The sequence below is a fragment of the Lissotriton vulgaris genome, chromosome 11, assembly GCF_964263255.1.
Source record: "Lissotriton vulgaris chromosome 11, aLisVul1.2, whole genome shotgun sequence".
Lineage (NCBI taxonomy): Eukaryota > Metazoa > Chordata > Amphibia > Caudata > Salamandridae > Lissotriton > Lissotriton vulgaris.
Window position 1 is genome coordinate 1,073,226,242 of NC_141699.1, and position 13,921 is coordinate 1,073,240,162.

The following is a 13,921-nucleotide window of genomic DNA, read 5'->3' on the forward strand; positions in this document are numbered from 1 at the left end:
ACCTCGAAGCAAGACTACAGGTAGTGCGAAATACAGTGGCACGGATAGTCTTGAATAAACCTAGACGAACCCCCTCCCGCCCTCTGCTACAATAGCACTGGCTACCTGTGAGAAAGAGAGCTGTGTTTAAACTACTGATGATGGTGTTTAGAGCGCGACAAGGGATTGGTCCGCTCTATCTAAGGAGGAAAATAATAGTCTACAACCCGGTCCGTGCACTAAGATCTAGCAACTGGAATCTGCTTCTCCCCTGAAAAATCAAAAAGCCAAATCAGGTGGACGTGCATTTTCATATCTTGCCCCACTCCATTTGAATCGTTTGCCAGATGAGCTACGGGCCTGCCATAGTGTGGAACAATTTAAGAAGCTCTTAATGACTTGGCTCTTCTAACTGCTGTAAGCCCTGTCCTAGTCCTCAGCACTGTGTTTACCAAATGCGCCAAGAGATCCCTGTTGGGATGATTCGTTGCGCAATACCATTCCTAAATAAATCAATAAAAACAGTGCCACATCTCCTACTCCTATTGTCTCCTAACCTAGCCCCACTTTCTTGCCCACCCAGCTCTCAATTATTGGCGAACAAAGTCTCCCTCATCTTTTTGAAACACCAGTGTTTTGCCATTTCCATACTACTTCCCCACTATTGATCTGCTTTGCAACTTAGTTGTGAACTTCACAACATGATGGAGTTCCCTAGTGTAGAAAAGGTATCTTTGTGCACCAGTGCCCATGAGTTATTTTATTTTTATGAAGCAAGATTGCTGGCATTTTGGATGTCTGGGCATTAAATGATTGCTAATGAGCTTCCACTGAATGTGTTTTGTCCCTTAAACAGGGCAAATGCTCTGGGATAAACCAACTATTATATTTGATGGCTATGTACATCCACTGGAAAATGCACACAAATTGTGCAAGTGGCATTGAAGACAAATACACCATAAAACAAATAGCTAGGCTTTTGCAACCTATATTTCTAGCTAATCCCAAATAAATGAATTGAGAAACATCCATGAAATAGTGTGGGAACGGCTGCAGTGCCAGAATACTAAATGGACCCAGTTTGATATTCGAATAATAAATTTGATATTAAGCTAATCCATTTCATGTGTGCTTGCAGGGTGTTAAATCCAGATGCATAATGCTCAGATTTAAAACATATGAATTGCACCCATATGCATGTGCATAAGGAAACCGTGAACTGAAAGAGCTATGTTTTTAGAAAAGAATAACACCAGATTACTTTAAAAGTCTGAATTCTTTCACCTTTCTTTAAGTTAGGCTTTGAATCTATTAGAACCAGCAATCTTGTGACATTGTAATAATTAAGGAAAATTAAAACTTTTAGCAAATAAAGACTGTTATTGCAAATGTGACAATAATATTTTCTAGAAAGGTCGTTTAAGTGTGATCTCAATTTTTTTAAAATGTTGTACTAAATTTCTTTGGAAGCTATAACATTTCATTATTAGCTTTAATTTTATTCAGTTTTGCTTTTTTTTCTTTCATTCTTTTCAGGCCGTGCACATGTTCATCCTCAACTACTTCGCAACCTGTATTTCCTTTAGTCTTTTGCCAGTGTTATCCTCTCTTTCTCTTGCTCTCCCCTTTCTTGTCATTTACCTCTTTATTTCTGCTTCCCTTCATTCCCCTTTTCTTGTTTTCCTTCTTTAGTTTCTTACTCATTCCTCATTTCTTTTTTCTTTACATGGCCATCACTCTTCTTGTCTGGTTTTCTCCCCACACCTCTTACAAAAAACCAACATGACTTATTTACCTGCCTTTCATTCACATGCTTAGTTTCTATCTGTCTCCTTTCAAACCTGCAAATATCTGAGTTCAAGGTGTTTCCTGTGACTGACAAATAATATAGAATTTGATGCTATTGTGAGACTCACCTGGGCCCCTATGCTGCTTATCTTATTAGCAGCATCATCAGTGGCTTCAATGAGATGATGGAATTCTTTATCATCTCTGGAGAAGCGATGCCCAAAAACCACAGCAGAGATCACGTTGGTGACAGAATGGACAATTGCTGAAGAGGGATCAAGGCTTCGACCTGTGAGAAAAAAAGAGAATGAGTCACTGCAGCATACCCCAGCAGGAAAGCGAGCTGAAGGACCAACATCTGAAGTCCTGCCAAAATAATAGAATAAAAAATGGATGAGAATGCTGTGCAGACTAGTTCAAGGGATTGTTTCAAACATACACTATCATGTTGTTTTTGCTAATTCATAGCTGTCAAGGTTATTCCCTGGCTGTTGCAGATGCAGGGACATCCTAGCAATATCAATGGTTAGATTGAAAGTGTTCCCTCCATATCCTCAAACAAGATAATGGACACTAATGGCGCGATTCACTAAGGTGAACTTAGAAGAATGTCTTACTTTGCAAGTCCCGGTATTCACAAATGGCATTTATGAGTAGTAAAGTAAGACTTTCATCTCAGTTAAACGTAAGTTTTGGTATTACATTTAACTTTTTGGTCTCAATGAAGCTTAAGAAGAAAACTTAAGTTTAACGGAGACAAAAGTTTAACTTTACTACTCGTAAATGCCCTTTGTGAATACCGAAAGTCGTAAAGTTAGACCTTTGTCTCAGTTCACCTTTGTGAATCGGGCCCTAGGTCTGCAATGGAGAATTGGTCTCTGAGGCCTCTTTCACTTGCTGGGAAACCTGGTCTATCTTAAAGGCTTAAAAGATGTGAGAAGATTTAATTTAGGCATAATACAAAACAATTATTACAGTTGAAGTAATGAATGTTAAATCAGAGTTGTTATTCTGTATAAACAAGGAGCACCTTAATATTACATAAGTCGTACTTATACTTTAAAATATTAACCAAAAATCAATTAAAACCATAAAACAACACAAAACAATGTTGTAATTATATCATGTAGGTTTTTTGGATGGCTTATCTTAGGAAAAAACAACTTGTAATGAGTTTTTTACCTGCCTATTTCTAAATTTTACATTCTTCATGATGTTGCGTAAAATGTCAACGTTTTTTTAAAACATCTCAAATTTGGGGAAGTCATAATTTTCATTCCCTATGCTACAATCTACATTACTAAATGGAAATAAGTAAAAGAAAGGTGTGTAAGATATATATCACTGAGTTATTGAATAATGAAATAAATACAGTTCACATCACTGTTTTTTGTATTTAAGAAGCATCTTAGAACATTGTGTCATTAACTGGGAATTGGCAATGAAGGAAATGTTTTACCACTAGTACAGATCCCAAGTACTAACTAAATCTAAATAAATTTCAAATATCTATTTAACAATATTCTTGTACCCATTAACATTACAGTCACACCAGTTTATATACTCTAAAACATTTTCGATCCGTTCATCGAAAAATCTAAGTGTAATAGGTTTTTCATTTGCTCTTCAATCTTTGTGTTTAGCAAGTTTACACGTTTTACAGAAATATGACTTTTCCAAAAACAATGTCCTGGTATTTCACACTCGTCTTTTTAAAATCTACATTAATAAAATGCTAGCCGGAGAAAGTTGTGTAAACCACATGTAAGCCAATTTAGCTGACCATGAAACAAATATGATTTAAATTTCAATGTATGTTTACATTTACAACCATCGAAAAACAATGCTATGTTTCTGATTTTGACTGTGAATTGGTTCATCAGTGACATATTATAGTATAGCACTATATAAGCATAAAGATCAATATCACTTTTTAAGCTACTTCAGATTTTTCTCTGATGGACTAAAGAATGTCAGATTGAGAGGTAACAAATATTGTCAGTGCAATATAATGGTCAGCAGCAGCTTTGTACTTTGAAAGTCATATGCATGTTAACATGAATTCTATTAAATTACCCTTATTTGCTTGCTGCTAGGTAGCATATCTTGCATTCAATGATTATATGATTATATAATTGTGGCAGTCATCGAGCCACTAACATGCATTGTTGACACTGTTGTTAAAAATTGCTAGACCCTGGTAAGGAATGCAAGTTGAAGTTATATTAAGAGAACATGCTGCAATATATAAATAGATATAAGACAGAGAAAGGATTTATCTCTATTGAAGTATTTGTGTCAATTTATTTGTATTGAGATTTCCTAATTTGGTGGACAAGGGTATAACATTATTTATCTTTACTTACATGTTAGAACTAAGTGGCTGATTTAAACTTTGATGCAGTTGCGCTGGCTCTCCGCCAGTACAAATGCACCAAAGCCATGCAAGGACCGGCAGTCATATAGCAAGTTGAACTTGTGTACAAAGGACGGTCCTTGGCCTTTCCCTTGGCGGTGCCTAAAAAACCAGGCACTGCAATGCGATAGGAAAAAAAGTGCTGAAACTTTGAGGGAATACAGACAGTGCCCCCTCTGATTGTATCCCCATGAGGGGGAGGGGGGGCATTATTCCTCCCCCGCCAGCCAAGCCCTGCAGTGAAATGGCTAACGGTGGATGATCTTTTAGTATACTGAGCGGGACTGTGTCAGTCCTGCTCAGCATGTTACATTGTGGGGCAGCTATACCACCACCAGGAGACAACTGTTTCCTGTCGCAGCTGGTGGTCCTCTGCCATAACAACTTTTGAAGTCATAATGTGGTAGGCGGTGGACCGCCACACCGAGTCTAGCAGTCGGAAGGCCAATAAACTCTTAATCAGGCCCTTAGGTCTTCTGGAGTTTCTGATTAAAGACGTTAGGTATGGACAACTCATGTGATAGGTGAAGAGCCAACACTTTATTTCAGACCTTTGTAACTGTGCATTGTGAAATGTCTCAAGCATATTCAGGTCCTCCACCTTCAGCAGAAATATCTATGCACTTAGGATACTCTCACATTAGTAAGAGTTGCATGAGTCCTATGTTATCAGAGAGAGTGCGTGCTTCTCAGTTTCACAAACCTCTTTCTGTACAATTCAAGTTAGGAGATAGGAAGGAAAGTAATCCTTGTGGCACTGCTTGGGGTATTAAATGTTTTCTACATTCGAGACCTCTGATTGCCACAAGGTATTTCTATTCACCTTATTCCCTTATGGGAGAGGAGGAACACCCCACTGATCAACATTTATCCCAAACAAAAGCCTTTCTGCTGTCACTATCCTTCTGCAATGGCAATCTTCTTTTCAATGGCAGTCCTGCCACTAAGCGTCTGTGAAAAGCTGACTTTTTGCAAACCTGAAGGAGGCTCTCTCTCCCTAAGCTAGAGATCACAGATAAGCCTGGAAATATTGACATTCTGCTTTGATCCCAGAGTTCAAGCTCAGTCCTGCTGTTTTGAAAAATCAGAGAACCAAACTATGTGTGAAGTAACTGTGCTTTACTGTGCCCTACTGTAAAAGATAGATTTACTTAGGAATGTATGCTAATTCCAGTTGGATTACCTCATAAAAGTGCTACAAAGGCTGTGCTAGCGGTACTTAAAGGAGTAGCCATATGTACCACAGATGAGTCATTAAACATTCATGGCCACTGTTCCTTTCTACTCCAAAATTACTTCTGTCTTTTAGAAGCCTTTTCTGGCCCCTAAAAGTTCTTACAACTATGTGTTGGGTTAAGCAATGTGTTGCAGATAAATGAAATACAACTGGGGACCAGTTAATGCTGGCCATTTATGTCATGGTCTTTAGGTGCGCAAGTTATAAACTAATTTTATGAATATCATTTCATTTGTTGTGGAAGTGATGGTTTCACTAGAAAATAACATGCATAGAAAAAACACAACAATACCAGTGCTACTGGTGTGACATTGGACTTCAGATACTAGTTGATAAAATGATTATCATTTTGTTGGATAATAAAAAATAGAGATCTACTACAAAGTATGGATCTTCTTATTGGTTTGTCGATTTGGGTGTGATTAGATGCTAAGAATGCAGGGGGCTGCCAACCCCAAGCAGCCCCGGGGACTGCCACCTCACCAGGGCAAACACTAGTAAGAATGCGGGGCTCCACCCGGCCCCACCATAGCCCAGGGGACCCCATCTCAAGGGTCCCCCTCCTCAAGCAATAGATGGCCCTGGGTACCGTCGGGCTGGCTTCAGGTATGTCCCAGGGTGCTCACCGCGGAGCAGAGCTGTTTGTCATGGCTTGGTGGAAGCCTCACCACTCCTGCCAAGTCAAAGCAAACTGTGCCCCGCTTTGAGCAAGTGAGACCATTTTGCTATTGCTTGCTCAAAGCAGAGCACAATTGCTTTGACAGAGAAAGAGCCCAATGTTCAGCAGTTCCCTTTCTGTAAAAGCAATGCCGGCTCCCGGAAGACGCGTGCTACCGGTAGAGACCATGAGGGCCTTGAGGCTCTCCCTTCAGTCACCAACACTACAAAGTGGGTGCCCTGAGTGGGACCAGTGCACCCAAAACAGATGCCAGGTCCCGGGAGATGGAGTATCAGGCCAAAATTGGCCCTGGAGTGGGGCCGCTCACCCCCTCCCTGTTAGTTTATAAACACATTTTTTTAAAAAAGGCTAGGCCCTGGGGCATGGGGTTCCCAAGGCAGACTTTGGCCCATGGATGGAGGCCACTTCGCCCCACTTCCCCATTCAAAATAGGTCTGGCACCAGGGGGATTGGCCCTCCAGGGGAAGGGGGACCATGTGGCCCCTCTCCCCAAATTCATTTTTATAAAAATAAAAAAGACTGGCAATTTGCCCGAGGGCTCGCCCCTTTCACAACTGCTCTGCAAATGCATTTCCTGGAGCACAACTGGTTGGGGGATAAACATCCCTTAGCTGCAGAGGGTCCTTGGGGGCCAAATATACCTCCTGTTACCTCCAGTGAGTCCCACACAGCTGGATTGCTGAGGTCTTCAAAGGCCAAGCCCCCTTTCCCCACCACTCTGCAAACGTGCCTCAAGCCACACTGCTGGTTGGGGATGAAGTTTCCTTGGCTTCTGAAGATCCTTAGAGACCAATAAGCGCTCCTGTTACCTTCAGTAAGTCTCACACAGCCTAATTGCTGAGAGGACTTAGGAGACCATGCCTCCTTTCTACATCACTACAAATGCACTTCTAGGTGCACCGCTGATTGGGGGATGAAGTTCACTTGGATGCTGAGGATCCTTGGGGGCCATCAAGTCCTCCTGTTACCTCCAGTAAGTCCAACACAGAATGAGTGCTGAGAGGACTTTGGAGGCCACCTCCCCATTCTCCAACACTCTGCAAACGCTTCTCCTGGTACAGTGCTGGTTGGGGGGATGAGTCCCCTTGGCTCAAGAGTCTCCTTGGGGTCAACTACCCTATTGTTACCTTTAGTAATTTACACACAGCGGAATAGCTGAGAGGTCTTTGGAGGCCACGCCCCCTTTCTCTACCACCCTGCAAACGCACCTCTTGGTACACTAATGGTTGGAGGATGAGATCCCCTTGGCTCTAGATTGTCCTTGGGAGCCAACAAGCCCTCCTGTTACCTGCAGTAACTCCCACACAGCATGATTGCTGAGAGTACTTTGGAGGCTACATCCCGCTCACCACCACTCTGCAAACGCTCCTCCTGCTGCCGTGCTGGTTGGGGGGATGAGTCCCTTGGCTCTAGAATGTCCTTGGGGCCAACAAGCCCTCCTGCTACCTGCAGTAAGTCCCACACAGCAGAATTGCTGAGAGGTGTTTGGAAGACATGTCCCCCATCTCTACCATTCTGCAAAGGCACCCACTGGTGCACTGCTGGTTGGCCCCACCCCTTTCTCCACCACTCTGCAAACTGGACTACTAGTTAAAAACTATAGGAATTCACTTAAAAAACGAAAGGTTACAGAGACGTTATGGTTAGGAAATTAAAATTGAACAACCTTAGAAACTCACTTAAAAGACCAAAGGTTACAGGGTTGTTATAGTTAGGAAATAAAATTTAAAAAACCTTAAAAAAATCACTGGAAAAATAAAGGTTGCAGGGACATTATAATTAGGCTCAGATTTCACTCATACAAAATCAGTGACATTCAACTATAACTTATGACCCACAAAGCCCTCCTTATGACCTCATATATTACATCACTCATTACATGGTCAGTGACATCATTCATGACATCACTAATGACACATATATATATATATATATATATATATGTATATATATATATATGTATGTATATATATATATATATATATATATATATATATATATATATATATATATATATATATATATATATATATATATATATATATATATATATATATCTATATCCTACTGGCGGTGGCCAGTAGGTAATTATAGTTAGGACCTAGGTGCCATAGGAAATCAGCAACATTCTATTTGGAATAACTTTGGCGCCGGTTGACAAATCATTACGAAATTCTCAAAGAAGATGGAGCGCTCTGCTCTGCTCCTACCCTGACAGTTTCAAAGTGATTCGTGAATTGGGGTCCGAGAAACAAGGGGGGGTCACAAAACGTGTTTTCCCCATGCAATGTTCCATAGGGACCTTTAAGTGAGGCTACAGCCCGAACTGCTGAACGGAATTACACCAAATCTGGCAAAAAGGTAGAGTTTGGTTCGCAGTTTACACTTTTTTTGTTAAATGGTGTAAATCCGTGCAGTAGTTCCTGAGAAAATCAAAAGTAAAATCATAGATATATCTATATACGAAGTACCGTACGCGTATCCTCCCGAGCACAAGCTTTATGCTAATTGGCTGTCAACACTCCAAACCAGGAAGTGTTGGCAGCCATCTGGTGCCTCGGTGCCAGAAACCAGAAATAGAAATGCGAAAAACAAGAAAAGGGGGCTGGTTAGAAACACCCTGACCCCTAGGCCTGTTTAGGGGTCCCACAAGGACCCCCAAGGCTAAAAAAAATAAAATATTTTTTTATAAATCTTGAGATGGGCGTAGGGTGCACGTACCCTGCTGATCCAACCAAAAAATCGAATCGCGGCTCCCGCGCTTTAAGGTTCGTAAGCCCCTGGGGGGCCAAATCCCGGGGGCTTTATAAAAAGAAAGTGTGGGGGGCCCAATCCCCGCCACACTGCCCTGGGGACCACCAACCCCGGGGCAAAGTATGTATTATAGCGGGGGCACATGGTCCCCTGCAGCCCCGGGGACCGTAACCCCCCCGGGACTTCAATGTATAATGATTTTGGGCCTCTAAGGCCCCCCGAGCCCCGGGGACGCCACCCTTGGGGCTTCGTTTAGAAATAAAGAAAATAAAAAAACCTGTGTGTGTGGGGGGCATAAGTCCCCCCACACACCCCGGGGACCGCCACCTCCCTGGGGCACTACATATTTGAATTGGGGGCCCCCAGGGCTTTTGAATGTTGGGAGGGGGGTCATGTGGCCCCCTCCTGAAGCCTTGTAGTGGCCCTGTGGACCACCACCCCCAAGGTGGGCACCCTTGCAGTGTCTTGGGGTGCCCACTCCTGGAACCCTGGTACACTGCTGTTTGCTATGGTAGCCTTGTGGCTCCCACCCTACCATAGCAAACTGCTTTGTTTTTTTCAAAAAATAAATCCAATTGCTTTTCTGCATGGGGAGCAGCATGTTAGCTGCTCCCCATGCAGAAAAGCAATGCCGGCTCCCGCAGGATACGGGGAGCTGGCAGGGACCGTGGGGGACGTGGGGACCCACCCACGGTCCCCAAGGGAGAGGGCCAGGCCCAGGGGATGGGTCCCCAGGGCCAAATGTGGCCCGGGAGGGGGGCCACGCGGCCCCCTCCCCAAATAAATGAAAAAAATTAACAAAAACATGGAGGCTGCCCGGCCCCGGGGGATGGGGTCCCGGGGCCTTAAGTGGCCTGAGGAGGGGGGGCTATGCAGCTTCCCTCCTTTAAAAATGTTGCTATGCCCCAGGAAATGGGGTCCCGGGGACTGGATTAGCCATGGGAGGGGGGCCAAGTGGACCCCTTCCCATTGAAGAAATAAAAAAAATATTTGGGGGTCAAGCCCTGAAGGATGGGGTCCCCAGGGCCCAGAAAAAGAAAAAGAAGGGGGGCTACACAGCCCCCTTCTTAAAAAAAGATACTGGACGTTCCTGGTGGGCTAATTAGCCCCCAGGGACCCCCAGTAATCAAGGGGATTTAGTTCCCACTCTGGAAACGCACCAGGGGGCTGCGTTGCAGAGAGGTGTAATGAGGCCATTCCCCTTTTTTTCCTTTCTGCAACACAGCCCCCTGGCGCATACTGGAGGTTCCTGGTAGGCTAGGTGGCCCCCAGGGACCCACAGCATTCAAGAGGATTTAGTTCCCCCTCTGGAAACACGCCAGGGGGCTGCGTTGCAGAGAGGTGTAATGAGGCCACGCCCCTTTTTACACCTCTCTGCAACACAGCCCCCTGGCACATACTGGAGGTTCCTGGTGGGCTAGTTGCCCCCCATGGACCCCCAATATTTAAGGGGCTTTAGTTCCCACTCTGAAACGCGCCAGGGGGCTGCGTTGCAGAGAGGTGTAATGAGGCCACGCCCCTTTTTACACCTCTCTGCAACGCAGCCCCCTGGTGCACACTGAAGGTTCCTGGTGGGCTAGTTGACCCCCAGGGACCCCCCCCCCCAGTATTCAAGGGGATTTAGTTCCCCCTCTGGATACGCCCCAGGGGGCTGCATTGCAGAGAGGTGTAATGAGGCCACACCCCTTTTTACACCTCTCTGCAACGCAATTCCCTGGCGCATACTGGAGGTTTCTGGTGGGCTAGTTGGCCCCCAGGGACCCCCAGTATTCAAGGGGATTTAGTTCCTCCTCTGGATACGCGCCAGGGAGCTGCATTGCAGAAAGGTGTAATGAGACCACGCCCCTTTATACTCCGCTCAGCAACGCAGCCCCCTGGACCATACTGGAGGTTCCTAGTGGTCTAGTTGGCCCCCAGGGACCCCCAGTTTTCAAGGGGATTTAGTTCACCCTCTGGAAAAGCGCCAGTGGGCCGCGTTGCAGAGAGGTGTAGTGAGGCCACGCTCATTTTTACACCTTTCTGCAATGCATCCCCCTGGTGTATACTGGAGGTTCCTGGTGGGCTAGTTGACCCACAGGGACCCCCCCCAGTATTCAAGGGGATTTAGTTCCCACTCTGGAAACGCACCAGGGGCTGAGTTTCAGAGAGGTGTAATGAGGCCATGTCCCTTTTTTCCTCTCTGCAACACAGCCCCCTGGCGCATACTGGAGGTTCCTGGTGGGCTAGTTGGCCCCCAAGGACCCCCAGAATTCAAGGGTATTTAGTTCCACCTCTGGAAACACACCAGGGGGCTGCGTTGCAGAGAGGTGTAATGAGGCCACGCCCCTTTTTACACCTCTCTGCAACGCAATCCCCTGGCACATACTGGAGGTTTCTTTTGGGCTAGTTGGCCCCCAGGGACCCCCAGTATTCAAGGGGATTTAGTTCCCCCTCTGGAAACGCGCCAGGGGGCTGCGTTGCAGAGAGGTGTAATGAGACCACGCCCCTTTATACTCTGCTCTGCAACGCAGCCCCCTGGACCATACTGGAGGTTCCTGGTGGGCTAGTTGGCCCCCAGGGACCCCCAGTTTTCAAGGGGATTTAGTTCACCCTCTGGAAAAGCACAAGTGGGCCGCGTTGCAGAGAGGTGTAGTGAGGCCACGCCCATTTTTACACCTTTCTGCAACGCAGCCCCTGGTGTATACTGGAGGTTCCTGGTGGGCTAGTTGACACCCAGGGACCCCCCCCCAATATTCAAGGGGATTTAGTTTCCACTCTGGAAACGCACCAGGGGCTGAGTTGCAGAGAGGTGTAATGAGGCCATGCCCCTTTTTTTCCTCTCTGCAACACAGCCCCCTGGCGCATACTGGAGGTTCCTGGTGGGCTAGTTGGCCCCCAAGGACCCCCAGAATTCAAGGGTATTTAGTTCCACCTCTGGAAACACGCCAGGGGGCTGCGTTGCAGAGAGGTGTAATGAGGCCACGCCCCTTTTTACACCTCTCTGCAACACAGCCCCCTGGCACATACTAGAGGTTCCTGGTGGGCTAGTTGGCCCCCAGGGAGCCCCAGTATTCAAGGGGATTTAGTTTCCACTCTGGAAAAGAGCCAGTGGGCCGCGTTGCAGAGAGATGTATTGAGGCCATGCCCATTTTTATACCTTTCTGCAACGCAGCCCCCTGGTGCATACTGGAGGTTCCTGGTGGGCTAGTTGGCCCCCAGGGACCACCACTATGCAAGGGGACTTAATCCCGGAACTTAGAACACGCTAAGGGGCGCGTTTACACAGTGGTGAAGGTAGGGGGCGGGGCTTGAGGTGATATGTGTCAAATTTGCTCTGTGGCGCGTTTTAAGTTGGGGAATTAATTCCTATGAAATCTAGAGGTCCCCTAGGGGCCAACTAACCCAACAGGTACCTCCAGTAAGCGCCACGGAGCAGCGTTGTAGAGTGTTGTAAAAAGGGGCCGTGGCCTCTGAACACCTCTCTGCAACGCAGCTCCCAGGCGCATACTGGAGGTACCTGGTGGGCTAGTTGGCCCACAGGGGACCTCAGGATTGAATAGGAATTAATTCCCCAACTTAAAACGCACCACAGGGCGTGTTTGCACACATGTCACTTGAGCTAAATATTCCTCTGAAATCAGCTGAACTCACCTGTTATCACGAGAGACGTCAGTGCTGGATCTTTGAGCCCAGTACGGACCCTGAAAAGTAAATCTAAGCGTACTTACCAGTAACTTGTATTTCCTTCTATGGGAATCTATTGTGTGGTTTTTACTAGAAACGTTTCTGTCTATTTTTAAAACGTACAAATATTCCTCTAAAATCATCCGAACTACTGATCCTGAAAAGTAATTCCAACCATACTTACAGTAACTTGAATTTCCTTCCACAGGCTAACATTGACTGGTTTCAGTTCGAAATTCTTCTACGTGTGGAGTTTTGGAACTTTAAAAAATTCCTCTAAAATCAGCAGAACTACGAATTCCGATTTACTCACCTGTTATCAGGAGAGACCTCAGTGCTGCATCTTTCAGCCCAGTACTGATCCTGAAAAGTAATTTTAACTGTACTTACCAGTAACTTTAATTTCCTTCCATAGGATATCATTGCATGCTATATAATATATATATAAATTAAAAAATATAAAATAAAAAAACAAATATCACAATTTCATATTTTTAAAAACATTTTTTTTCTATTTCTATTAAAAATATGTAATGTAATTTAAAAAATAAAATACCTAAAAATAAATACTATAAAATAATGTAGTAAATCGGTATAAAAAATATACCAATTAATACATTTAAAAATTATCATTTACAAAACCTTTGAAATTCACTGAAAAAAACATAGGTTTCAGCCACGTTATAGTTAGGAATTAGCATTTAAAAAACCTTCGAAATTCACTGAAAAAACCATAGGTTTCAGCCAAGTTATAGTTAGGAATTAGCATTTAAAAAACCTTAGCAATTCACTGAAAAAACCATAGGTTTCACACATGTTATAGTTAGCTGGACATTTCACTCATACAAAACCATTGAAATTTCCCCGTTATAATTAGTTAAGCTAACTATAACCCGCGTGCCCACTGCTGATGACGTCACATATTACATCACTTATGACATGGTAAGTGACATCACTCTTGACATCACTGATGACATCTCAGATGACATCACTGATGACATCATCCAGTGAATGTGTGTCTTTCTGAAAAATATATGTTTTTTATATATGTATATCTAAAGGTCGATGGAAGAATAAATGGGTAAATAAGTGTCCAAATGGATGTTTTTTTGGAAAATTGATTGTATAACTGACTTATTAAGTGTATCTTAGTGAATACATGTATTAGCGAGTAATGTTTAAATATGTAAATATCTGTATCAGATATTGCATATTTACATGGGGGTCCCAAAACATGTTTTCCCCTTGCAATTTCCCATAGGAACCTTTAGTCGCAGCTACAGCCCGAACTGCTGAACGGAATTACACCAAATTTGGCAAAGAGGTAGTCTTTGGTTCAGACTCATGCCTTTTCCTTAAATGGTGTAAATCTGTTCAGTAGTTTTCTAGATATTAAAGGAAAAAT

The 13,921-nt window shown here is 44.2% G+C and overlaps 1 protein-coding gene across 1 annotated transcript in view; it reads right to left on the reverse strand.

Moving 5' to 3' along the window:
* LOC147684127 (cytochrome P450 2J4-like) overlaps nucleotides 1-13,921 on the reverse strand; it is a 109,582-nt gene that overhangs the window by 62,040 nt on the left and 33,621 nt on the right. Inside the window, exon 4 of the mRNA XM_086944511.1 lies at nucleotides 1,896-2,056. Within this exon, the coding sequence (XP_086800637.1) occupies nucleotides 1,896-2,056 (161 nt within the window). The remainder of the gene's footprint in view (nucleotides 1-1,895; nucleotides 2,057-13,921) is intronic.